The 26,086-nt window shown below is 37.1% G+C and overlaps 1 protein-coding gene across 1 annotated transcript in view; it reads right to left on the reverse strand.

Moving 5' to 3' along the window:
• tg (thyroglobulin) overlaps positions 1 to 26,086 on the reverse strand; it is a 335,665-nt gene that overhangs the window by 192,762 nt on the left and 116,817 nt on the right. Inside the window, exons 35-38 of the mRNA XM_051936137.1 lie at positions 9,550 to 9,684; positions 8,916 to 9,083; positions 4,271 to 4,475; positions 2,364 to 2,461 (exon numbers count right to left, since the gene is read on the reverse strand). Coding sequence (XP_051792097.1) covers positions 2,364 to 2,461; positions 4,271 to 4,475; positions 8,916 to 9,083; positions 9,550 to 9,684 — 606 coding nt within the window. The remainder of the gene's footprint in view (positions 1 to 2,363; positions 2,462 to 4,270; positions 4,476 to 8,915; positions 9,084 to 9,549; positions 9,685 to 26,086) is intronic.

Here is a 26,086-nt window from a genome sequence, read left to right on the forward strand (position 1 = left end):
AATATCTACATACTTCTGTCATATCACCTATGTCCATATATCAATCTCTTTTTGCTGTTTTGCTGTATTTCACTAATAATTTCCATTTTAGCACTAATGCAATCTTTACTATCAGTTTTGTGAGACTTTCGAATTTTAGTATTTTCATAATCTCTAACCTGCTCTGCATGTGTATCACTCCAACATTTTTGAACCTCCTTACTACGTTCTACTTAGTCTTCTACTCTTTGTCTTTTATTTCCGACCCCGCTTCTAGCTGAGAGTGCAGGAACTGTGCCTGATAACAGCATTCGCATGAATGAGATGTGAGTGGACCGTGGGCGTGGTTGATAGGAGGGCAGGAGTTGCCAAAATCTTTTGACAAAAAGTCTTGTCTCGCGGGAGCTGAAATTATCTCTGAGAAACTCTCATCTCAGGATTTCCTTTTACAATAGAGAGATATTGTTAAAGAAACTTTTCTGGAAAATGTTCTTGTAAATGAAAACGAAACAAGACACACTTGAGTACTTGAACTGAAAACCAGTCTTCCTACCTCATTCATTGGTCAGGGGTCCACCCCAGTAATAGTTTGTTCATTGACTAACATTACACTTCATGTGATAGCCACAAAAAGCATGCATTGTGAGACATTTAAAAATAAAGATTAAAAGTAAAAAAAGTGTAAGGTCAATTCTCCTGTGTAGTTTCACAGACGGCTGCCATATATTCCCTAGGGTTGTGATTATGAATTTAAATGTAACAACAGGAGGTGGGACTTCATTTCAAACGTTCATTCATTTCTGAGCATGTTCTATTTTTAGTCACATGAGTGTTATCCTCAGGTGTTTTACTTAACAAAAGTTTAGTAAAAGTGCATGTGTTTGTAACATTGTGAGCATATGACTGGATGACTTGTGGATTACGCAAAATGAGTAGCATGAGATTTTTAATGTGAAAAGCTTTGTCATTTCCAATCTGAAATTTGAGATTAAAATATTTGTCTCAGACATGAAGGTAAGTAAAATATTTTTAAAAAATCTCATTTTTGGGTGGAGTATACTTTTATGCTCTGACATTGCCTTCTTATGGGATAAGATGACTTAAGCCTGTCCGGAAAATACTACCTACTCCATTAGAGAACTGGCAGAACCCTTCACTGACTGAAAGATGCATTCAGACTGGCCTCTGACTTCCTAATGTCTGCTTACATAAAGTCATGGTCGTCTCCAGACAAATGAGGCTTAAATAGGATAGTAAGAAACCTCTATAGAGACTTGGCCATCTAACTTTTAAATTATAAATAAATTAATATTAATTCAATTATACATTATGCATTTCACAGAAAATAATTATAATTTGGTTAAAAATTAAATACTGTGGAAGAAAAATTAGACTTAGGGGTCATATAGTCATTTAGGGGTAATATAGTTCCTGCCATAAAGTGTTTTGATATGCTTTTCATATTTAAATATAGCATCCATCTTAGAAGTATTAAAGGGTTAATAAATGTCAAAAACCTACAGACATATCAGTAAACCAGATAAATGTCAAGTGAACAACAAAGACAAGGATGTAGCAGGAGAAGGTTAATGTCATACACCAAATGTATGAAAAAGAGATCAGCAGATGTACCGTCAACAACAAAATTAGACAATTGTCATATACACAGAGATTTCAAGGGTAATAGCTGAACAATATAAATATGAGAAGAAAAACAGTGTGGTACAACAGACTTTCATTTCGATATGTCATGTTGGTGCAAAACCAATGAATCAATCAGAGTAAATGTATACATTAATCCACACTGTTATGCAAATTCAGTTGTTTATTAAGTACAACTCTGCCCTTATTATTTTGACTGTTTTGATCATTTTGTAACAGACTGTTGTGATGAATGCTCCCTTTCCAGTATTTGCTGAGGAGATAATTAAAGACACAATGTACAAGCTTTCTCCTGCCCAATTACTGACTCAAATAGGTTTTATCAAACTTGTCCTAGTACAGGATACGTTTCTTTCTTTAATTAATATGTTTGATTTATACCACAACAATTTAGATTTTTTCCAATATTTCTTAAAACACAATACCATAAGTATACCATCTTCTAGGCCCGCTTAATCTTGACCATGGTCGCAGGGGGTTAGCATAGGCTGCAAGGCAGGAAAATTCCCCAGGACAGGGACTATTCTAAAATTTGTTTTTTTATTTATTTTTTTTATAAACTTTCTAATATTACAATTAAAATGTCAAGATTTTAAAACATGTCTATGTTTAATTTATTATGGCAAAACAGCTGAACTGAAACAGTTATACTATAATCTCTCCTTTCTGCAAGTAAAGAAAGCAAAAATCAATCAGGTTAATAGTCTTAAAAAAGAAAAAACTTACAGTATTGCTGGGCATAAATACATTCAAGTACAGGCAGTCTTCGTCTGAAGTGAGAAGTTGGTCCTTCTGGTCACCAGGCTGTAAGCAACTGGGTCTGAAAGTAGGGTTTATACAATTTAAAGATTGACTAACTGAAATCATATGCTTATTTTATAAGTCGAATGTATCACAGTAATCTCTCTATTCATTTTTTAAACCTGCATTCATTGTGCCATAAATGTTGGGAATCCAAAGTCAATTCCAGCATGTCTAACGTGGGACATACTTACACTCATTGATACAGAGCCAATTTAGAGTCACCCTAACATGCTAATCTATAGCACTGGATGAAAACTGAACTGAAAAACCCACAAAAGTAAATGGAGAAGGTACGAAATCCACACAGGTGGTAGCTGGCCCAAGAATGTATTCTGTGTATCTGGAGCTACAAGTCAATGGTGCTAAATATACTGACTCAAATGGGGGGACATTATTTTAAAAAAGATAGACCAGAACACGAGACTTAAGTCAAAACACACGCAGAGATTGAAACTGGAAATTAAACCACACTTTCACCAAGCCAAAAACAAAATCTAGACATCAAAGTCAAGTGCAAACCTTTAAACTGATCACATTAAGAATTGTTGCAAAATATTGTGAACAAAATGAAATAACCTTTTTGTGTAAAAAATAAACCAGATATTTGGAATCTTCATAGTCAAAAACCTCAATAGACACATACAGTAAAATCTGAATAAGGTCTGAATGAAGGTTAAGAAAAAAAAAAATTATAACATTAAAAAAAATCTATTGTGCATATCATATAAAATATTGTCCTGCCAAGAACTGGACAGGTGTTTATTTACTTAGCTAAACTAGAAGTGTGTAAAAACTGAAACCAAAACAAACAAAAATAAATCTAGCTCTCAGTTCCAAATGAGAGACAAGAACCGAAGACCAATAAATGAGCAAGTGGTCAAACCAAATGAAACTCAGAAGAAGCACTATTACAAAGTCATTTCTTTTAAGTACAGTATTTGTTAAGGATGTTTGTTTCTGTAGATTGGATACCAACAGCTGACATTTTAACCCATTCCACTTATTACCTGAGTCTCATGACCCTAGAAGCTGCACCCCTAGCAACGTGGGAAGTGGAGCCAATGACGGCTCCCAAAAACTGACCTAAAACATAGCATTCAAGACACTTAAAAACACCAAATGAATTCACCCTAATTATGACAAGTGTATTGAAATCAGGCTACAAAAACAATGATCTGTCCATTTCTGACCCCAACAACTTAACTTCAGGTTCTTGGGGAGCTTTGGCACAATCCTGTAAGAACTCTTGAATGTTATGCCAGCTCATTATGGGCCACAATCACTCATTACCAGTTAGGTAACAAGCAGAGCTTTTTAGTCTGGGAAGAAACCAGAGAACCGGAAGGAACTAAACCCCCATTTTAGTCTATTGACTATTTTGTAGTCTTTATCTGTCCAAATTTCTAAAGTAGGTATAGCTAGTGTATTAAGAATCATTTGAGAAAATGATAGGATGACAAGATGTGGCTATATATTTTTAGAATATTGGTGTGAATAAAAGTTAATTTAATCCAAGTCAATTTAAATAAAAATACTGATGAAAGCATTAGACTCCCAAAAGCTGTCACTTACCAGACACCTTATTCAATGCTACAGTAGATCAGAACACTCTTACTTTTACAAAGCAAAAACCTATATGGTCACAAATTGAGGCTTAATTATTTTCAATACAGCTTTTTGCTTTGCTTTGTTATAGAAAAAACAAAACTATAAGAACTGTCTTTTAGTTTAGTTCCTTGGCTGAATGTCTTTAAAGTAAACTAATGAAATCAAATGTATTTATACTGCTTTATATATTGTACATGGATGTGGTTGAGATTCCTACCGAATAAATGAGGCATTCCATATCCCTCTCCATTTGGGAGGCTGTGGACCAGTGAACCTATTCACTCCTGTAGGGGGCTCAGCATATGGGATTCCTAAAAACTGGCCGACTGTTTTCCAGTTTGAGCCAACTGGTACCATCTTGGACCGTCCAATTAGTGTGCCATGAGATGTGATGGTAACTGATGTCAGGGGTGGATCCAACACTGGAACAGAGAATGTGATATATTTTAATGTAGTGAGGAATTCACAGAAAATGAATACAAGATCAAAAAAGCCATTTGTGAGGTTTGTGTGTCAGCCTGCTGATGTTATACTGGTATCTGATTTTTTTGTTTTTTAGCCTGTATTTTTTTTCCCTTCAGAAATCAGAAAACCATTAAACTACATGAATAATAATAAAAATATCATTAAATAAATTGTTACCTAGGCAGATGCTTGGTCCAAATGCAAGAATAATGCAGATAAGAGTGATATAAGGATTCCAAGGAGATTGAAATTGAGAAGCCCTTATCTTTATTTCTAACAGTTTTACCTGTGTAATTATGAACACATACTATACATACAATCGAGCAGCACATGACACACGCAATACACATTTTATATGCTCTCTAAATCCTGTGGTCTCTCCCAAACTGCCCTTCTGACTGTACGCAGCAGAAAGAGGAAGGATCAATAAGAAATATGAGGGCTCACACTGCCACTTCCTGAAATCCTCCATCCCACACCAAAATATTCTCTTTTAAAAGAACAAAGAATCCACATTGTACTGCATAGACATTGTCACACTCATGCGCATGGGAGACAGTTTAAAAGCTTGTGTTATGGTAATTCTCCATTGATCCAGGGGTTGGCGCTGTGTGATAATGGTCACTCTTTTCCTTCCTCTCGCTGCAAAAAGGAAGACTGATAGCTGCCCACCTCCAGCATCACTTCTGGGGTCCGCCCACCTGGACCCTCCTCTTCCTGCCAGGAGTCTTCTTAACGGGATGAGCTGCCATCTTGGACAGTCACCCTGAGAGGATGCAAGTCTGAGGAAGACCTGTTTTGTGCTTACAATGCATTTATTTTTGTTTTCACTTTTCAGTTATACAGGGTTTGCTGCAAGGCACCCCAACACATTGATGCTGTCTTTGTTTTGTGTTACAACACGTACCTTATAAATCACTTATTGTTTACTTCCTTTTTGTAATAATAATGGTGTGTGTTCCATAGTTGCCAAATCAGATGTAACATGACATATTATAATGTTCTCAAACCTAGTCCAATTCATGGTTTCAGGAGGCCACAGCCTATGCCAGCTCTCCAGTTATCACAAAGCCTCGAAAATCTTTGTGAATTTGCAAGAAAAATGAAAAAATCAAGAGAAAAGGCAACGTAGAACATACAGAATCCATACAGTCAATGACTAAGCATTGAATATGAACTTTGAATGTGGAAGCTTCAGGGTTACTTTACATTTTTTTCATCTCAACAGAAATTCCAGCCTTCTGGGTGTGCAAAGATAATTATAATTACACAAATATTTTACTGTTTTTTTATTTACATTTTTAACATTATAAAATAATTAGCTTTAAGCCTCAAATGAAGTAAAATGTGTTTGTAATTGCACAGAGTATGGAGCACAATAGCCATGAACATCAGAGTACAGTAATCCCTCACTTATCGCGGGAGATAGGTTCCAAGGCCGACCGCGATAAATGAATTTCCGCGAAGTAGGGACACTATATTTATTTAATTATTTAACGTGTATTTGGACGTTTTTAAACCCTCCCTGTATTGTTTACAACCCACCGTTTACTCTATTAAAAACAGGGACAACTGCTAAGCAATATGAAATCGATAGATAAGTTTACACTTACTGTATATCGAAGTACACGTAGCAGCTTGTAGGCGGTCATGACGTCGTCGACCTTGTTGCAAAGATTCCTAAAGCAGATTCCATCCAGACTACTGCCTTATCACGTCCACTTGCAACTCGTTTTGCACCCTGGTTAAAGGACACTGCGGCCGTAGATCTTATATGCTTTTCCTCCTTTTTAAGTAAAAAGAATCGATGTCCTGCAGCGGTGTAGCTGTTCCCTTCCTTCAACATATCCAAAACTTTTACCTTTTCTGCAATCATTTGCATCTTCTGTTGGTGCTTGGAAACGGCCCCTGAAGCATTAGCACGTTAATGCTGAATGAGTGAGATGAGACTTCCTGGTTAATGCAACACTCCGTCGCTGAGCCAATCAGCAGCACACAGGAACTTAACTGCGTGCTCTGATTGGGTAGCTTCCCAGCCATCCGCCAATAGCATCTCTTGTATGAAATCAACTGGGCAAACCAACTGAGGAAGCAAGTAAAAAGACCCATTGTCCGCAGAAACCCGCGAAGCAGCGAAAAATCCGCATTATATATTTAGATATGCTTACATATAAAATCCGCGAAGTCGTGAATCCGCGAAAAGTGAACCGCGAAGTAGTGAGGGATTACTGTAATGGATTTTGCCGACAGCTGTCTTGAATGAATTCCTTGACAAACAATCAGAAGCATGTTGTTCAGAGAGCTCATTTTAAAATTTCTACAACATTTTGCTACAAAAAGATGTGACAAGGTCTGAATTCAGCTATTCTGCAGTAGAGACAAAAGCCAATATGAATGGCAGAAGTTTAGAGGTAAGGTTGTTAGACTTATTAATCATGGCAACGGCTAATAGTGACATGTTACATTTTGATTAACACATGCAAGTAAATACTTCACTGTACACAGATTATTGTTGCTTATTATAAAAACACAAAGAAGAAATCATTACAAATAGAAAAAACTAAGTACAGTTGACCAGAAAATATGGCCTAGTTGTACCAGGGTTAATCCAGTCTAACTCTGAAGGGTTGCTTTTCTATTTGTCCTTATCTATAGATTTTAAATCAATCAAACTTCAAATTTTGGTTTGCACCAGGTTCTTCCTGCTGTTTTCATCCAAATTCATATGTCTAGACTTAAAGGTATTTGGAAGGAGGCAAGCATTTATGGCCCATCCAGGTGTTAGCCTTCAGGGTCAAGTCATGCCCTTTAAAGTCCAAAGGAACACTTTAGCAAATTTCCCATTGGTGGTCTCTCTCTGCACCCTAAAGCACTGATTTATATTTAAAGGTTTAATGAATGACCCAAATCACTGAGCTTTCTCTCTTCTAAGCCACAACAATGGTCAAGCCACAACATCTCTCCACTGGTCTTCTTAAATTTCATGTAGAGATTTGGTGTAATGAAGCTGGCTCAATACCAGCTCTACATCCTTCGCTTGTTTTAGTCTGATGTTCCCAAAGATTTGTTTGAAGGTCTCTTACACTCTACCTACATGGCAAGTTAGAGGTCCCTACTCGCACATACTGTATCATCCTCTCCATGAATCTGCCTTCAGCCACTGTGGGTTCTCTTCAAATATACACTCATCATGTGTCAAAAGATTTGTTGTTTGATGAAAGTGAAATCCCCCGAGAGAAAATTTCAAGCCCCGCGAGACAAGACTTTATGCAAAGAGATTTGAAAAAGTCCTGTCCACATCTTAAACATTTACAACTACACACATGGTTTAATCATTTCTCATTTGTGTGAATGCTATTGTCAGACAGAGTTTGTATAGAGAGAAAGAAACAATATTCACTCACAGCAAATTATACGTTGTGTTATCATGATGTAATTCCAAACACGGAATCAAAATTCAATGCAATATTGACGAAAAGGTAAAAGCGAAAAGAGATTGAATATATGTACATAGGTGATATGACAGAAGCATTAGATATTGTTGGGCTTTAAACTTTAAGTTGGAGACTTGTAGATCGCCTAATTCGTGTTCCCATCAGGGAAAAGTAGTGTTTCTTCCCAATGAAGAGGCGTATCCGCGAGAATTAAAAGATTTGTTGTTTGGTGAAAGTGAAATCCACATACGTTGTCACGCTTGGGTCAGAGAGTTGCACAGATACACAGGAGATTTTAGGGACAGAAAAGTCTCTTTCAGGAGTTAATCGAGCTCCGTGTGTAGTCGGAGGGGACAATTCCGTCTCTCAATTAAAAGAACAGAAAATCTTATTCTTAATAGGAGCGTGATTCGGGAGCGGGACCCACAACAGGAGCAGAGGATGTCTGGGGGAGGGGAGGAGAGAAACAAGGCAGTAAGACAAAAGGACAGCTGCTGTACATGCTTTTAAATGTTTGAAGCGCCGCACAAGATGTAGTTCACACGGTACGTTGGCAGCAGCAAACCAGCAGCTGATCAAGTAAAGTGGAGGTTAAAAAAAAAAAAAAAACAATTTGTTTCCCATTGTATCACTATTTAAGAGGGGGTTTCGGAGGAGTGACCATGTCTCCTTGGGATGTGTTCAGTCCCCCCTCTTCACAATGCGAGCGTCAGAGACACAAAGAGGCTGGCACGTAGTGCAGGCCTTTGGCAAACGAAGCACCCTAGTTTAATTAAATACAATGTGACTTTTTGCAGACTTCTGCACTTTTATACTTCATGTTCTAACTTTGAAATGTATTTCAAAATGATACATATTACAAAGAAGAAAGATACAAGTTCTCGACTTATGAGTGTAACTCTGTAAACAAATTCTGACAAATTATAAAGATAATGAATTCCCCTTTCAGTTATGTTGACCCACCTGTCCTGTAGTAGACTTCTTCACTAGGCTCCTTCAGCAGGGATTTACACTCCAGCTGAAAACGGGAGTTTGGAATACAGACTTGTGTCTGAGGGTACAGAACACAATGGAAGGCGGGCTGCTTCATATCCAGGGAGATAGTCACACAAGATGGGGATGATGTGCATGCTGAGGGAAGCAGAACAGTACTTGTTAAAAAATAACAACAGGTAGGTTACAGAAAGAGCTTCATAGACATATATATATTTTAATGGATTTTGTCACTTTAAGGACTCGGCTATTTTCCATTTCAAACACTTCTTACAGAGGTGTGCAATGTACTGGAAAAATATTTTATGTTCTGTATCAAGAACTAGATTGCATGGATGGATGGATGGATAGATGGATAGATAGTTACTGTCAGTGCACTTGCAAAATACAACTTACTTAACCCCGAAAGAATAAAACTGACCAAACAGAGGGTATAGTAATCATGATCATTCTGGGAGTGTGCTCTGAACTGTCGTAACTCTTTTGTTTTACTGGTGTGGACAGTGACTGAGAGATAAAATGTGTAAGCCAACTATCAAAAATAAAATTTTTATTAATCATAAGTAAGGAGAATAAAAGAGGAATAGGTGAAGTTAAACCTTACCTGACAAGCACCATTCTTTAACAGTAGTGAGGTTATCAACAAGGTCTTTACTTATGTGTATAATGTCAAAGTGTGAGAGGTTGGGGTCAATTAAAATGGAAGATGTCTCCAGACGCTTCCAAGTGAATCCAGTAACTGTCGAAAAAAAAGGAAAAAATTAATTGTTTTTTCCATGTTATAAGTATTTTAAAAGCAGGGATCAGACAACTTAAAATTTAGTTTAATTCACTTTCTGAGAGTATTTCACAATAGTTTCAATAGCTGTCGACAAAAGATAGCAGTTTCATTCTTCACTGCATTCGATTTGAACTGTGGACCAAGATGCATCAGACACTTCCAATAAATTCATTGATTTATAAACTCACTTTATCATTTAAAGTTCATGAGGGACAGAGAATATGCCAGGAGCATCTATGAAGGCAGAAATTAACACTTAGATTAAGTGCCAGTCCTTCACATAATTTAGTCATAAAAACATTTTAACAATTACAATTATATATTTCTTCCCATATTATTTGAAAACAGTTTCACATTTGCATTATTGGCAAAGAGGAATCTAAGAAGAACTGGCAGACGACTCCTTAAAATTTTTTCATACAATTTTAAAAATCTTCACTGTGAGCTTAAATCAGAATATTCTGCATTAGATTTAGTTTACTTATTTAATTTTTATGCTGCCCTTGAAATTATATACTCAAGAAATGAGAATATTGAATTGAGCTCAGTAATGACAGTTTGCCCATTCACCATTGCTTAAGAAACATGGTTGCCACCATCAAATACGTTTGCCCTTAAGGTATCTTCAGTGGAAAGAAGTCCAAGTGGCAGTGGTACCCAAGACACAAAACTAAATCAACAATGAGAAACCTGTCAAGGATCAGGAAACTGACATCTCTCTATTATAATAAAAAAATCTTGGGACGAGACAATGACTTTTTGAAGAGACTTTTTGGAAGGAAGTCCCGTGAGACGGAAACTTTTACCATGAGATTCTTTCAAGTCACGCCATACTTACAACCTTAGGAACCAAGTCACGCGAGACAAAGACTTTTTGCTATGAGATTCTTTCAAGTCATGCCCAACTTACGACTATTTTCAAACGAGACAATGGTCATCAGGTGCATTCCGGCACTTAACCTGGACAGACACCAATCCATTAAAGGGCTTACTTATGAACACACACACACACACACCCACACACACACACACACTTACGAAGATCCAGTTTAGAATCACACATTGATCTAAATATGGCAGCCTAACTGGAGTTTTTTTTTTGTTTTGTTTTTTTCTGTCCTCCCGGCCATCTGACCTTGTCACCAGACTCATCCTTCGAGACTTACACCATGACACTGTATATAAGGACACTACTCTGTTTTTCAAGATTGTTTAGATTAATTTGTTTTTTCTTTCATTACTTAATCTTTAATATTATTGTCTAATCTTATTTATTCGTCTTTCTTGTAACTTTTTGACATCTTGTAAAGTACTTCTTCAAAATGTTCTATATAAATAAATTATTTTTTTAAAAACTTTTTAAACCTTTTTAAAATTGTGTGAAAGTTCGCAAAGCACATTACTTTCTAATTAATTACATTTTCTCTTTAGTTTGGTTAAGGAGTTCACACTTGCCTTTATGTAATGATGGGTTGGCTGGCACTTATTGTATAAATGTAGTTTCAGAAGTGCTTACATCGACAGAAAAGAGTAATATAACTAAATATGAAATGTGTTTAGGATGTCCAGTTATAAAGGCCTCTGCTTACAGATGGTGGTTAGCTTTTGGTTTCCTACAGAATCTTGCCTTCTAGTGTTTAAAATGGAAATGTTGCAGTATGCTTACAGACTTAAAGCTGAAAAGCTGTTTTTGTCATTTTACTTTTCTCTTTATTTTCTTTCATTTCCTAGTTCATTGCCCTCTTTATTAGAGTACAACAGCCTACTACCAGAAAAAAAGGAAAAAGAAAAAAAATGACCTGTTTTTCTAGGTTTTTACTTTTAATGATCTGAGATTTCTTAAATGTCTGGTTGGAAAATAAAAACATAATTTAAAGCTAAAAGTAGACAACAAAGTTCCTTGTGGTACCCAAGCCTATGATCACCTCACAGGCTCATCTGTCATTTCATGACACCTTAATGACTATTAAGAATAGAAAGTCAAAAAGCATTCAGCAGAGCAATTGAGTTTTAATTTAATATTTTACTCTAAGTAAATCTGTTTCAAATATAAAATATGGATACATTGAGAAAGAAAATGCATTAGTAATGTTTATATTTTTCTTCACTGTGTTACCTGGTTCCAGTTCTATCACTGAGATTACTATGGTTCTCAAGAATGCAAAATAGCTAGGCAGTAGGGGTGGAAGAAAACAGATGCTGAAAGTGCATGTTTAATGCCAAATGGAAAGTCGAGAATGCATCTTTAGAATGGAAGTGTAGTCACTATTTTCAAACACAGAACCAGTACAAATGCTGCAATTACCATATGCCGATGCACAAAAGCATATGTTCAAGATCTAGAAAGGGTACAGTGGCTGAAAAACGAACTTTAAACTTCGAAACAGTGCATCAACTTTTTGTCTCTGTACAAACAATCGAGAGGGTAATAAAAGTTGTCCAGTCTTGTCTACATGTGTTTTGTTGACTTGAAGAAATTTTAAGAAGAGACACACCTTAGCATATATTTAGTGAAGTATATATAAGAAGAATGAAGTTTTGAGATTTTTATTGTTTGTCTTTGAATCCCTAGAGAGCAAAATCTGTATCTACATTTTCAGAAATATGATAAAATCCATTTAATGTAGCCATAGAACTCTGTCAAGAAAGACAATTTCTTTTTCTGTCTGGCAATTTCTTGGACGGGGTAACAACATGCAACTCAGAGCTTGAGAGCAGTCAGTTTTGAAACTTGAAAGCTACATCTCTGCAGTGTGTAGATAAAGTTCTGCTTTTGGTCTCATTTGAAAGTGATCTCCAATGTGTTTGGCTCTTAGCAGAACGTGACATACTGTATTTAGCATGAAAATTAACAATTAACTGGTGTAGTGTGGCTCGTGTCTTAGAGATGAGGGTACATGCTACCTCAAGTGTGAGTTAAATGACTTGCATCAGGTAAGTGTGGTATAAAGATTAACTGTCAACGTTGATCACAATCTTTGGGTAGTGACCTAAAGAGTAACAACTCAGATTAAAATTGTAGAAATAAAGTTTTTCCGTAGACTTGAAGGACTCACTCCTAGTGACAAATTAAGGAGCTTAACAATCAAGGAGAAGCCTACAATGGAGGTGCTACTTATTCATATCAATTGAGGTTATTCAGCTTTACACCTCCGACGGTAGATAAATGGGTCACGGCCCACTTAGGTGGATCCAGTAGAAGCCTAAAGGACTGTATTTCTTGTCTAGCACTACAGAATCTCTGAAAACTTCCGGGTGAAGTGGAGATTGTAGTTTGGGGAATGAAAATCTTGTCTTCCCTGTTTAGCCATTGCAATATGATAGCAAGGATGACTTAAGATGAAATGGAGATGGATCCCTTATAAAATTGCATTAAATGTGCGTGTCAAAGTAAACTGTAACATCTACTACCAAGTTCACATTCATTTCTAAGTCAACTAACAATGAAAAGCTGCTAACAAATGATCATTTCCATATGTTCATGTTCAAACACCTTAATACTTTAATCTAGTCCTAGGGGAAATTTGGAGCAGATTTGAATTCAGATTGAATTGAATGTTTTTATAACAGTACCCATTCCAATACATGATGTTGTTGCATTAAATTACCAGACTTTATATGAAAAGAATTCATGTGCAATTTGGGAATATGGCTGAAAGTTTAATCTCTGGGCAGGTCATGTGAAGCAGTCTTACAGGGAAAGGTCAACCATGCTGCAAACTAAGACAAATATTACATTTTGGACTAAATGGATAAATGTAATTTCTTTAACAAAAACAAAAAATTGCAATCTTCTCGTTCCTACACATTAACTTCCCAAGTTTTACAGCTTTTAGTTCTCTTCTGTTGCTAAACTAAGATTTTTTTTTACTTTTTGGTGGCTTACTTTCAAACATACAGTAATAATATAGTAATAATATAATATAATAATTTAAAAATATTTTCATGAAAATGGTCTATTTACTTCTCATGTAAATATTATTGATTACAATATCTCATTAGTAAAGAGGAGGTCTGAAATAATTTGTCTTAATTTCAACCTTAATATCAACAAAAGCTGACTTTTCAGTAAGGGTTTTTCCAGTTCTGATACCCACTGTAAATTGAAAGCTTGAGGAAAAACGCACAGAAAATCAAAAAAACGTGGAGGCTGCATATCAGACTGACCTCAGATACCTAAGTTTTTCATGAATGAGTAACTTTGACAGCCAATTAATGTGCTGCCTAGCACAAATGTTTTCCAGGTATGATGAGTTACGCTGCAATCTCTGCCCATCTTTTTCCTTTTTCTATTCTGTTGTGGTACTACAAATGAGAAATATTGGATAAGCCTCTCTTCTGTTTATGTGGCTTGATTTCATTGATTCTCTGCTCTTGCACATGTAACAGGCCATCCCTTTCAATAAGTGACAAAACCTTTTTGATTTTGTCATGGCAAGTCGAACAGCGACTATGATGGAGTTGCTGGGGATAACACTTCTGTGCTATGATTATCTCTATCTATCTATCTATCTATCTATCTATCTATCTATCTATCTATCTATCTATCTATCTATCTATCTATCTATCTATCTATCTATCTATCTATCTATCTACAGTTCTGAAAGATTGTGTGAAATAAAGCAATGACTGGAATATAGTGCTGAAAGTACAGGTACTGTGTTGTGAAAGGCAAGTTTTACCAGCAAAACTGAGCAGTCAAGAAATTTGAAAAAAACAAAAAGGTACAAATTGTAGCTTCCCTTTTAGTAGACAAACTATGCATTTATATCAGAAAATTTGGTAACACTTTAGATTAGGTGTTCCTAATTACGCTTTACCATTTAAATTCCTGCATAATTAAAGAGTAACTAGGTTCTATTACCTTGTATTTACTGTGTAACCCAATGTAATACTGTGCTAAAGCACTCAATTGTAATTGTTATTCTATATTTTATATGTACTTGAAAAAAAATGTGGAATACCAGTTACAACTGAGTACTTAATTATAGTGGTACACTTTATTACACAGTAAGTACAAGGTAGCAACACCTAGTTACTCTGCAATTATGCAGGTAATTAAATGGTAAGAACAGCTTATTTGTGACACCTAATCTGAAGTGATACTGAAAGTTTTGCATCTTCTGAAATCAGAATTAAAAAAAAAAAATTACTCCCTACTTTTGCATTTAAAACAGATTTATTTTACCCATTATTTTAACCGATTAATCACTTTATTGGTCCAAGACCTCTGCACTAGAATACATCAATCATGATTCATCTTTTAGTATGTGTGTTCTGTATAAATAATGGCTCCAGAGTGAAAATATACAAGAAGGATGGGTAAACTTGATCAAGGTTCCTGGACTTTATTGCCAGGAAATTGTTATTAAGCACCAATTTCATGTTAGTGTTAAAAATGTTAGTTTTGTGTACTTAGAAACAATTAACGGTGAATTCTTTTTTATTAAAAAAAATAATTCTCATTGTTATATTTTATCTCTTAGTTGGTGATGTCATCACAGACTCATTTTGGTTAACAGCTCTCCTTTGTCTTGCCCCCTCTGGTACCTTCATTATCCAGTTGTGGATTTTAAAGCAAATCATTTGACCAGTGCTACTGCATCTGTTCAAACTGTTAGTTAATCATTTCTCATCTAATTAATGTATTCAATTTCCCACACCTTGCACCTGTTTCTATTCCAGAAGTAATACTGATCCGTTTTGAACACTCGGACAGCATTTCTATAATATATTAATATTTTTAACATCCCTTCCTTTCAAAGATCACAGAGTACAGTGGGAAAAGGATCTCTTACTAAACAGTAATGGAGTGGAGGGCAGCCATGTACAGAATACAGTCTAGCTCCATAAGTGCAGAGCAAACAATCATTCAATTTAACATTTTTTATCTAGCACATCTATCGCATTTAAAATTGTCCAAAATGTATCCAGGGCAAGATCCAACCTGAGAATGCTGCAGTCAAGCTAAAACCTCACTGGGTTACATGCTTTGTGTGTGAACCAAATTTACATCATTTTGGACCAAACTCTTTAAATGCCTTTCAGACAGCCTGAGCGTCACAATCCCTCCTAATCCACTAACAGCTGTGTTTGGTGCAGTTCTAGATGGGCTTAAAGTGGAGAAGGACAAACAAACTAATTGCCTTTACTTCACTACTACTAGTGTATGTGGAGTTATCTTGCTGAATTGGAAGAATCCTAACCCACCTCTTAAGTCAGTGGGCAACTGATGTTATATATTATTTGAAATTGTAAAAAATTAAATTCTCACTTAGAGGATCTGTACAAAACTTTTTTTAAAACCCAGCAGGATCTAATCAATAACATTTTAGAATAAGCTCTTATATTGGGGAAAAAGTTTCTCTTCCCTCTTTTCTTCTTTTAAATTTTTTATTTTGCCTGTTGGCCATCCTCTCTTTCTGTTGGGTGGGGGTTGAATTTAGTTTTATTAAGCTTGACTTGATTGTACGGAATGCTACCTGCTTTTTAATAAAATCAATTTTAAAAAAAATTAATTTATCATTACATTTTATGCTCAGCCACACCATCTTCCATAGGCAGTCTCAACTTTTGATGTTAAGTAACAAATATTTCACTCGTTAGTCATTATTAGCACACATTTAGGCAGTTTTATCTTTGAAATTCACAAGAAAATTGTAATGTTTAGTGATTGCATAATGATATTATCATAACAAAATTGTTACTTAGTCTTTTTTTTTGCAGTATGTCTTTTGTAGCCCCTGGACTTAAACAGAAAACGAAGATCATTTATAACTTTCTTGAGCATGGGGAGGGTGTTATATAAATAAAATGGATTATTATTACTACTACTATTACTTTGGATTACTACTCAAGTTTTGTGTTCTTTATCCTACTGCTTTTTTATTTTAACTGTGCTGATATCCTTAATTATAATGCTTATCTAACACTGCTGATTTTTTGGTGGGTTTTTTTTTTGGGAGTAGATTGGGGATGGGACAAAGAAGGGCACCCACTTTAAAAGTACCCGTGAAACACATGGGCCTACTGTCCTAAAGTAAAGGTAGTTCATATACTGTAGAGCAAGATGAACTTTTCCATGTTGGCAACAAAATTATTTTGCTTTCACCATTGAAAAAAGAGGGCAGCATGATGGCACAGTGATAGTGCTGCTCTCTCACAGTAAGGAGACCAGGGTTCATGTCCTGGGTCCCTGAGTAGAGTTTGCTTGTTTTCTCCATTTCTATATGTGTTTTCTCCCACTGTCCACAGACATGGAGGTTAGATGAACTGGCAATGCTAAATTGACCCTGGTATGTGTGTGTGTTGTGTGTGTTTGGTAACCCTGCAATGGACGGGTGCCCTGTCCACAGTCTTTTCCAGCCTTGCACCCCATGCTAATTGGGATAGGCTCCAGGACCATCCACAGCCCTGGTCTTGATTGAGTGGATTTGAAATGGTCACATTACCAAATACAGCTTCAAAGTGATCACATTGGGGATCTAACTTTTCTTAGTAGTGCTCTTCAAATAAACATTGATCTAAGGCTGTAAAAGCAATGCCTGCATATGGACAGAATTTTGTAGCAATTGATGATCAAACATTTCTATTTTAGTAATACAAGATGTTGTTTTCAACATTAAAAAACACAGTGGGACATTGATCACATGACTGAGGTAACTTTGTTAAGTAGTGCTCTTCAAAGAAACAAATGTTAGAATGCAAAAGCGACACTTTTATATGACTGGATATTTCAACCATTTGATGATGTTCTGAAATGTTACCATGCATTTCTATGTGTAAAAACCAAGTTAAAAGTAAGCATGATGCTTTAAAATGGTAAAGTAAGGAGCCTTTCAAATTAGGGAGCAGGCTGGGTAACGCAACAAAAGGCTCGATATGAATAACGGTAAACTCTCTTTCAGTTGTTTAAGAACACTTACTTCCTTATGGATTCTGAACTTGTATGTGATGACTGCGTGCATTTCTCTGTCTTTCTTGTTCTGGCATTCTGCGTCCTGCACTTGACGTGTTTGGTAATCGCCTGCAGTTCTCTAAATTTGTCATTCCTACACATTGTATCCCACACTCGCTGTTTGATGCATTTGACGATCATTATGCATTTGTCCGTGTTGGTCAATCCTGCAATCTGTATTCCGCTCTTGATGTTCTTCTTCCTATTATGGTTTTCTTCATCACATTATCTGCTTCCACGATCTGCTTGATGATGAGAAGATGTTGCTGGTGTTTGTTTACTGATCACTTACTCATAATAAACCCACAAGCAGAGATGAGTTTCCAAAGTTGCCGTCACCTCAATTTTTTTGCATATCTAGTATGTATGGGTCATAAGCTTTTGATCAAGATGAAGTTTCAGCCTCAGTAATTCATTACTAATCATGTAACAGATGGATAGATCATAGCATTGCTTATATATATGGATGGCCACTTTTCAACTAGCAGCCATGAGCCAAGCAGAACCAGGCTTAGTGTTTCCCACAACATCTTTACAAAGTTATCTCAAGCCATCTGTGAAATGTCATGGTTTAGTTGGTTTCTGTTCCAACTGTGGAACATAAAGTGAGCTTGTAATAATTCCTCAAGGTCATAATAATATTTCAGTCTCTAATTTGTAAACCTAATTTGAAGGCACTGAATTTGTCTGTACAGAAGAAACACATGTTAGGGATACATTACAAGGAACCACATATAGTAAAAAAAAATAAATAAATAAATCACATAAAGACAACTCCTTACATTGCCACCTAAAGTACAGAGTACTTGCCACTGCCTATACAGAATTTTAATCAAATATTTTTAATCAATAAATGATCATTTTTACAATTTAATACAAGCATATACTTAAATGAAGTTGTAATAATGTACTATTAAAAGCACAGGGAAAGGAAGTGATGGTAACTAAAGAGTTTGGCAGATAGCCGGGGCCCTTACCTGGCCAGGATGCCTGGAGTATGTAAGGACCAGGGGAGAGTGTGTTTTCAAGACTGACAGAGGGCAGCCCCCTTGGCTTGCAGTGAGCCACAGGTTGTGAGCATGGAAGCTCAATTCACCCAGAAGTTCTGCCAGAAGAAGCTCATTGGGCACCAGGACTCCTTCTGGATGCCCTATAAAAGGAGTCAGTTACCACCACTCAATGGCCAGAGTTGGGAGGAAAGGACAAAGCCTGAGGAGGAGTGGAGGTGGTAGAACAGGCAGCAAAAAGGGACTGTGGGTGCTTTGCCCTGTGAGCATTGTGTGCTGAACTATAAATAAACCATGTGCGGTGTGGACAAAAACCTGTGTCCTGCCTGTCTGTGTCAGGGTTAGGGCAGCTGCACAGGTCCTGGGCTTCACAAGGGTTAACTAAACGTGGCTTAAAGCTTGAGCACATGAGGCTTTTGCCTCATCTAGAGGAGCCACCAAGACAGTTGCTAAGGATAAAATGAAGTAGATATGTAATGAATACCCCCTTAAAAAGCGAGAACAAACTTGTGAGAAAGCCTAAATACCCCTATTATGAAGCAGTGATAAGATCAATGGGAAAACCTGTAGAAAAATCGACATGTATATGAAGTTACTGGTGGCTGTAGTTGATAGGCTGCTCCCGTTAGGGGTTACCACAGCAGATCATCATCTTCTTCCATATCTTTCTGTCCTCTGCATCTTGTTCTGTTACACCATGACCTGCATGTCCTCTCTCACCACATCCATAAACCTTCGCTTAGGCCTTCCTCTTTTCCTCTTCCCTGGCAACTCTATCCTTAGCATCCTTCTCCCAATATACCCAGCATCTCTCCTCTGCATATGTCCAAACCAATGCAATCTCGCCTCTCTGACTTTGTTTCCCAACCGTACAACTTGAGCTGACCCTCTAATGTACTCATTTCTAATCCTATCCATCCTCGTCACACCCAGTGCAAATCGTAGCATCTTTAACTCTGCTACCTCCAGCTCTGTCTCCTGCTTTCTGGTCAATGCCACCGTCTCCAACCCATATAACATAGCTGGTTTCACTACTGTCCTGTAGACCTTCCCTTTCACTCTTGATGATACCCATCTGTCACAAATTACTTCTGACACTCTTCTCCACCCATTCCACCCTGCCTGCACTCTCTTTTTCACCTCTCTTCCACAATCCCCATTAATGCTCCCTACTATCGCTACAAATCACAATGTCATCAGCAAACATCATAGTCCACGGGGACTCCTGTCTAATCTTGTCTGTCAACCTGTCCATCACCATTCCAAATAAGAAAGGGCTCAGAGCCGATCCCTGATGTAATGCCACCTCCATGTTGAATGCATCTGTCACTCCTACCGCAGACCTTACCACTGTCACACTTCCCTCGTACATATCCTGTAAAACTCTTACGTACTTCTCTGCCACTCCCAACTTCCTCATATAATACCACAGCTCCTCTCGAGGCACCCTGTCATATGGTTTCTCTAGGTCCTCAAAGACGCAATCCAACTCCTTCTGGCCTTCTCTAAACTTCTCCATCAACATCCTCAGAGCAAACATTGCATCTGTGGTGCTCTTTCTTGGCATGAAACCATACTGCTGCTCACTAATCATCACCTCACTTCTTAATCTAGCTTCCACTACTCTTTCCCATAACTTCATGCTGTGGCTCATTAATTTTATTCCTCTGTAGTTACTGCAGTCCTGCACATCCCCCTTATTCTTAATATCGGCACTAGTACAATTCTTCTCCACTGCTCAGGCATCCTCTCACTTTCCAAGATTCCATTAAACAATCTGGTTAAAGACTCCACTGCCATCTCCCCTAAACACCTCCATGCTTCCATAGGTATGTCATCTGGACCAACGGCCTTTCCATTTTTCATCCTCTTCATAGCTGTCCTTACTTCCTCCTTGCTAATCCGTTGCACTTCCTGATTCACTATCTCCACATCATCCAACCTCTTCTCTCTCTCATTCTCTTCATTCATCAGCCTCTCAAAGTACTCTTTCCATCTGCTCAACACACACTCCTCGCATTGTGAGTACGTTTCCATCTTTATCCTTTATCACCCTAACCTGCTGCACATCTTTCCCAGCTCGGTCCCTCTGTCTAGCCAATCGGTACAGGTCCTTTTCTCCCTCCTTAGTGTCCAACCTCTCATACAACTCATCATACGCCTTTTCTTTAGCCCTCGCCACTTTTCTCTTCACCTTGCGCCTTATCTCCTTGTACTCTTGTCTACTCTCTGCATCTCTCTGACTATCCCACTTCTTCTTTGCCATCCTCTTCCTCTGTATACTCTCCTGTATTTCCTCATTTCACCACCAGGTTTCCTTTTCCTCCTTCCTCTTTCCAGATGTTATGCCAAGCACCCTTCTTGCTGTCAATCTCACTTCATCTGCTGTAGTTTCCCGGCTGTCTGGTAACTCTTCACTGCTACCCAGTGCCTGTCTCACCTCCTCCCTAAACTCAACCTTGCAGTCTTCCTTTTTCAATTTCCACCATTTGATGCTTGGCTCTGCCCTCGCTCTCTTCCTCTTCTTGATCTCCAACGTCATCCTACAGACCACCATCCTATGCTGCTTAACTACACTTTCCCCTGCCACCACTTTGCAGTCTTCAATCTCCTTCAGATCAACTCTTCTGCATAGGATGTAATCTACCTGTGTGCATCTTCCTCCACTCTTGTATGTAACCCTATGTTCCTCCCTCTTCTTAAAATACGTATTCACTACAGCCATGTCCATCCTTTTGGCAAAATCCACTATCCTCTGACCTTCTTTATTCCTCTCCTTGATACCATACCTACCCATCACCTCCTCGTCTCCACTGTTCCCTTCACCAACATGCCCATTGAAATCCACTTCAATCACCACTTTCTGTCTCTTGGGTACACTGTTCATCACTTCATCCAACTCACTCCAAAAATCTTCTTTCTCACCCATTGCACACCCAACTTGTGGTGCATATGCACTAACAACATTCATCATCACACCTCCAATTTCCAGCTTCATAATCATTACTCTGCCTGACACTCTTTTCACCTCCAAAACACTCTTGACATACTGTTCCTTCAGAATAACTCCTACCTCATTTCTCCTCCCATCCACACCATGATAGAACAATTTGAATCCACCTCCATTCCACCTGGCCTTACTCCCCTTCCATTTAGCCTCTTGCATGCACAATATATCAACCTTCCTTCTCTCCATTATATCTGCTAACTCTCTGTTCTTACCAGTCATACTGCCAACATTCAAAGTTCCTATCCTCAGTTCCACTCTCTTTACTTTCCTCCTCTCCTTCTGCCTCCGGACACATCTCCCCCCCCCCTGTTCTTCTTTGGCCAATAGCAGCCTAATTTCCACCAGCACCCTGTTGGCTAACAGTACTGGTGATGTCCGCATATTGATTTGGAGAAATTTTACACCAGATGCCCTTCCTGACGTAACCCTCCCCATTTATCCGAGCATGGGACCGTCACAAAGAGTCACACTGGTTTGTGCATCCCCTGTGGCTGAGTTGTAATTTCTAAGCAATGTAAAAAAGAAATTAAAAGGCAAATAAAATGTTAGGTTATATAATTAAAACTGTTGAATATAAGTCAGAAGGGACATTATGATCAGACTATATACTGCACTTGTGAGACTACATCTGGAGTATTGTGTGCAGTTCTGCTCACCACAGTACAAGAAAGACACAACAGCACTTGAAGCTATGCAGAGGAGAGCAACCAAGTACATCCCATGAATTAAGAACATGTCCTACTGTGACAAACTCAGAGAATTAAAGTAAAGCTATTTAGTCTTGAACAGAGGAGACTGCATGGGGACCTAATCCAAGTCTTTGAAATCTTCAAATGCACTGATAAAGTAGGTAGCATAAAATTCTTTCAATTTAAGGGTGAATCGTTCTCGAGGACATCATTGGAAATTAAGGGGAAGTGCATTTAAAACTAAAGCCAGGAAGCACTTCTTTACACAAAGAGTTGTGGGACTCTGGAAAAAGCTACCGACACATGGAATTAAGGCAGAAGCCTTGATAAAGTTTTGGAAGAATCTAGAAAACAGATTAGATCAGATTAGATTAGACTAGATTAGATGCAATGTTATTGTCATGGTACAGGTACAAGGAAATTCAGTTTAGCTTCTAACCAGAAAGTGCAAATAGTAGAGTAAATTGCAATAGACAGTGGTTGCAAATAGTACATTAAAGTGAAATAAAACAGTAAGGTGCAATAAGGCAGCATACAAATGAGAATATATATTAATATGATATTTGAATTTACAAATAGCAGTATATACAAGGAAGAGTATATACATATGAATACTGATCAGTAGTACAGATGCATACATACAAAGAAAACTAAAGGTTTGGGAATCTTAATACATAAAACAATTTCATTTGTATTATCAGATGTAGTACAGGATCTGATTCTGAACTGCGATATGTGATCATTAAGGGTAATTTATTTAATTGTAAAGTGATTTGATGAATATTTACACACCCAATGTGGATGATAGAGACTTCATCCAAAACATATTTGCATCCATTCCTAATGTGAATACTCATAAAATTATAATGGCAGAGACTTTAACTGTGTTTTAAATCCAGACCTGGATAGGTTCTCAGCCACAGGGGCAATAAAATCTAACACTGCAAAAACAATTACACAGTTTGTAATTGATAATAACTTATCAGACTCTTGGAGATTTCTATATCCAAACTCAAGAGCATATTCCTTCTTCTCACCAGTGCATCATTGTTACTTAGGAATTATTTCTTTATAGATAATTATTTTTTGCAGACGATCAAATCTTGCAAGTACAACGCTATTGTTATTTCTGACCACAACCCTCTGATCATGGCGCTCAAATCATTATGCCTCACATACTCATCTTGCAGCAGGTGTCTTAACCCCTTGTTATTAGTTGACGAGAAATGCACAGAATTTATATCCAGGCAAATCAATTTTTTTAAGAGACAAATAAATCCTCAGAGGTCTCTGAAGGAATACTCTGGGAAACTCTGAAGGCATTTTTAAGAGGACAGATTTTTTCATATCTCTCCCACAAAAATAAATTAGAAACCAAGACGGCATTAGAGTTAATCAGTGAAATTACCAGAATAGATCAAGAACATGTCAGGTTCCCAAAAGAGGCACGTTATAGGAAAAGACAGGCTTTGCAATCAGAACTCAACCTCTTGATAACAAAAGAAATGGAACAACTTATTTTTAAATCGTAACATCATTACTATGAACATGGAGAGAGGGATAATAAGATCTTTGCTCAACAAATCTACAAGCAGGAAGTTAGCAATGCAATACCAATAATTACCAATGCAGACGGAGACAAAATCATTGACCATAAAAATACAATGCACACATTTAGAGACTACTATAAGTCCTTTTATTCTACTCAGTTTAAAGGTGACAAGACACAATCTAATGCGTTTTTCGATGCATTACAGATACTACAGCTAGATACTCTCACTGTAGAGGAACTGGATAAACCTCTGACATTCTCAGATTTACTAGACGTTATAAACTCACTTCAGTGTGGGAAAGCACCAGGTCCTCATGGCTGCTCTGCCGACTTTTATAAAAAAAATTTCAATTAAGTTAGCACCCTTTTATTAGCAATATCAGCAACACAGAAATCAGAGAAAATAAAATTCTACCTCAAACATTTTGCCAAGCATTAATTACCGTTTTTCCTAAGAAAAACAAGGACTTATTACAATGTGCAACATACAAACCAATCTCACTTCTGAATAATGATGTTAAGATACTCTCCAAAGTTCTATCTATAAGGACTGAGAAAGCGCTTCTTTCAATAATATCACAAGACCAAACCGGATTTTTTAAAGGCAAACGCTTAGCATCCAAACTTCGCTGTCTGTTTAATGTACTATATTCACCCATAAAGTCTAACATCTCAGAGATGATATTATTTTTGTATGGAGAAAAAGCATTCGATATGGTTGAACGGGACTTCCTATTCACCACATTTCATAAATTTGTGCATGGATCAAACTGCTGTCTACCAGTCCAGAAGTTTCAGTTTGTATTAACAACATTATTTCAAACAGAAAGCAAAAGGTGCAACGGCTCTTCCTAACTTTCAGTTTTATTACTGGGCTGCAAATATACAAGCTATAAAAACCTGGACATTGACACAAATAGATGAACACACACAAATTTGGTCTGCAATAGAAATAAAATCCTGCTGTACTTCTTTATATTTCTTGCTTTATATCCCAGTAAATGCAAATTATCATCAATATGCTAACAACCATATTGTCCTTCATTCACTCAAAATAAGGAACCAATGTAGGAAGCACTTCAAGGTAGAGAAGCTTTTATATATGGAACCTTTAATGATAACAACATTTTTCCACCCACTCAAATGTAGTTTTTAATATTTGGAAAACACACAGGATTAAATCACTTAGAGATTAATATGTAAATAATGTCTTTGCATCCTATGAACAATTACACTTCAAATGTAGCTTCCCATCAATACAATTTTTCTATTTGCAAATTAGAAACTTTGCTAAACAAAATCTGCCCAATTTTCTTCACCTACCACCTATTTCTATTCTGGGATGTTGATCAGTCTTGAGGACCCCGACAGCATTTCTATAATATATAAAAGTATTTTAAAGCCCCTTCCTTTTAAAGATCCCAGAGTATAATGAGAAAAGTATCTCTTACTCAACATTTCAGAAATGGTGTGGAAAGCAGCCACCCACAGAATTCACTCTAGCTCCATATGTGCAAAGCATACAAATATTCATCTTAAAATCTTTTATCAAACACATCTGTCTCGCTTAAAATTGTCCAAAATGTTTCCAGGGCAAGATCTAACCTACCAATGTTGCAATCGAGCTCCAGCCTCATTGGACCATATGTTTTGGGTTTGTACCAAATTAACATCATTCTGGACCAGACAGCCTTGTAGTCACAATCCCTCCTAATCCATTAATAGCTGTGTTTGGTGAACTCCTAGATGGGCTTAAGGTGGACAAGGCCAAACAAACTGTAATTGCCTTTACTTCACTATTAGGACATAGACTAACCTTGCTCAACTGGATGAATCCTACCCCACCTCTTTTAAGTCAGTGGGTAAATGATGTTACATACTATTTGAAATAGGAAAAAATCAAATTCTCACTTAGAGGATCTGATCTAAAACTTTTTTAAAACCTGGCAGGATCTAATCAATGACATTTTAGAATAAGAACTTATATTGAGGAAAAAGATTCTCTTTCTTCATTTCTACACTTAATGTTTTACTCTGGCTGTTGGCTTTCCTCTCTTTCTCATGGATGGGGGTTGAATTGAATTTAGTTTTGTTACATTTGGCTTGTTTGTATGGAATGTTACTCACTTTTAATAAATGCAATAT

The sequence above is a fragment of the Erpetoichthys calabaricus genome, chromosome 13 (assembly GCF_900747795.2).
Source record: "Erpetoichthys calabaricus chromosome 13, fErpCal1.3, whole genome shotgun sequence".
Classification (NCBI taxonomy): domain Eukaryota; kingdom Metazoa; phylum Chordata; class Cladistia; order Polypteriformes; family Polypteridae; genus Erpetoichthys; species Erpetoichthys calabaricus.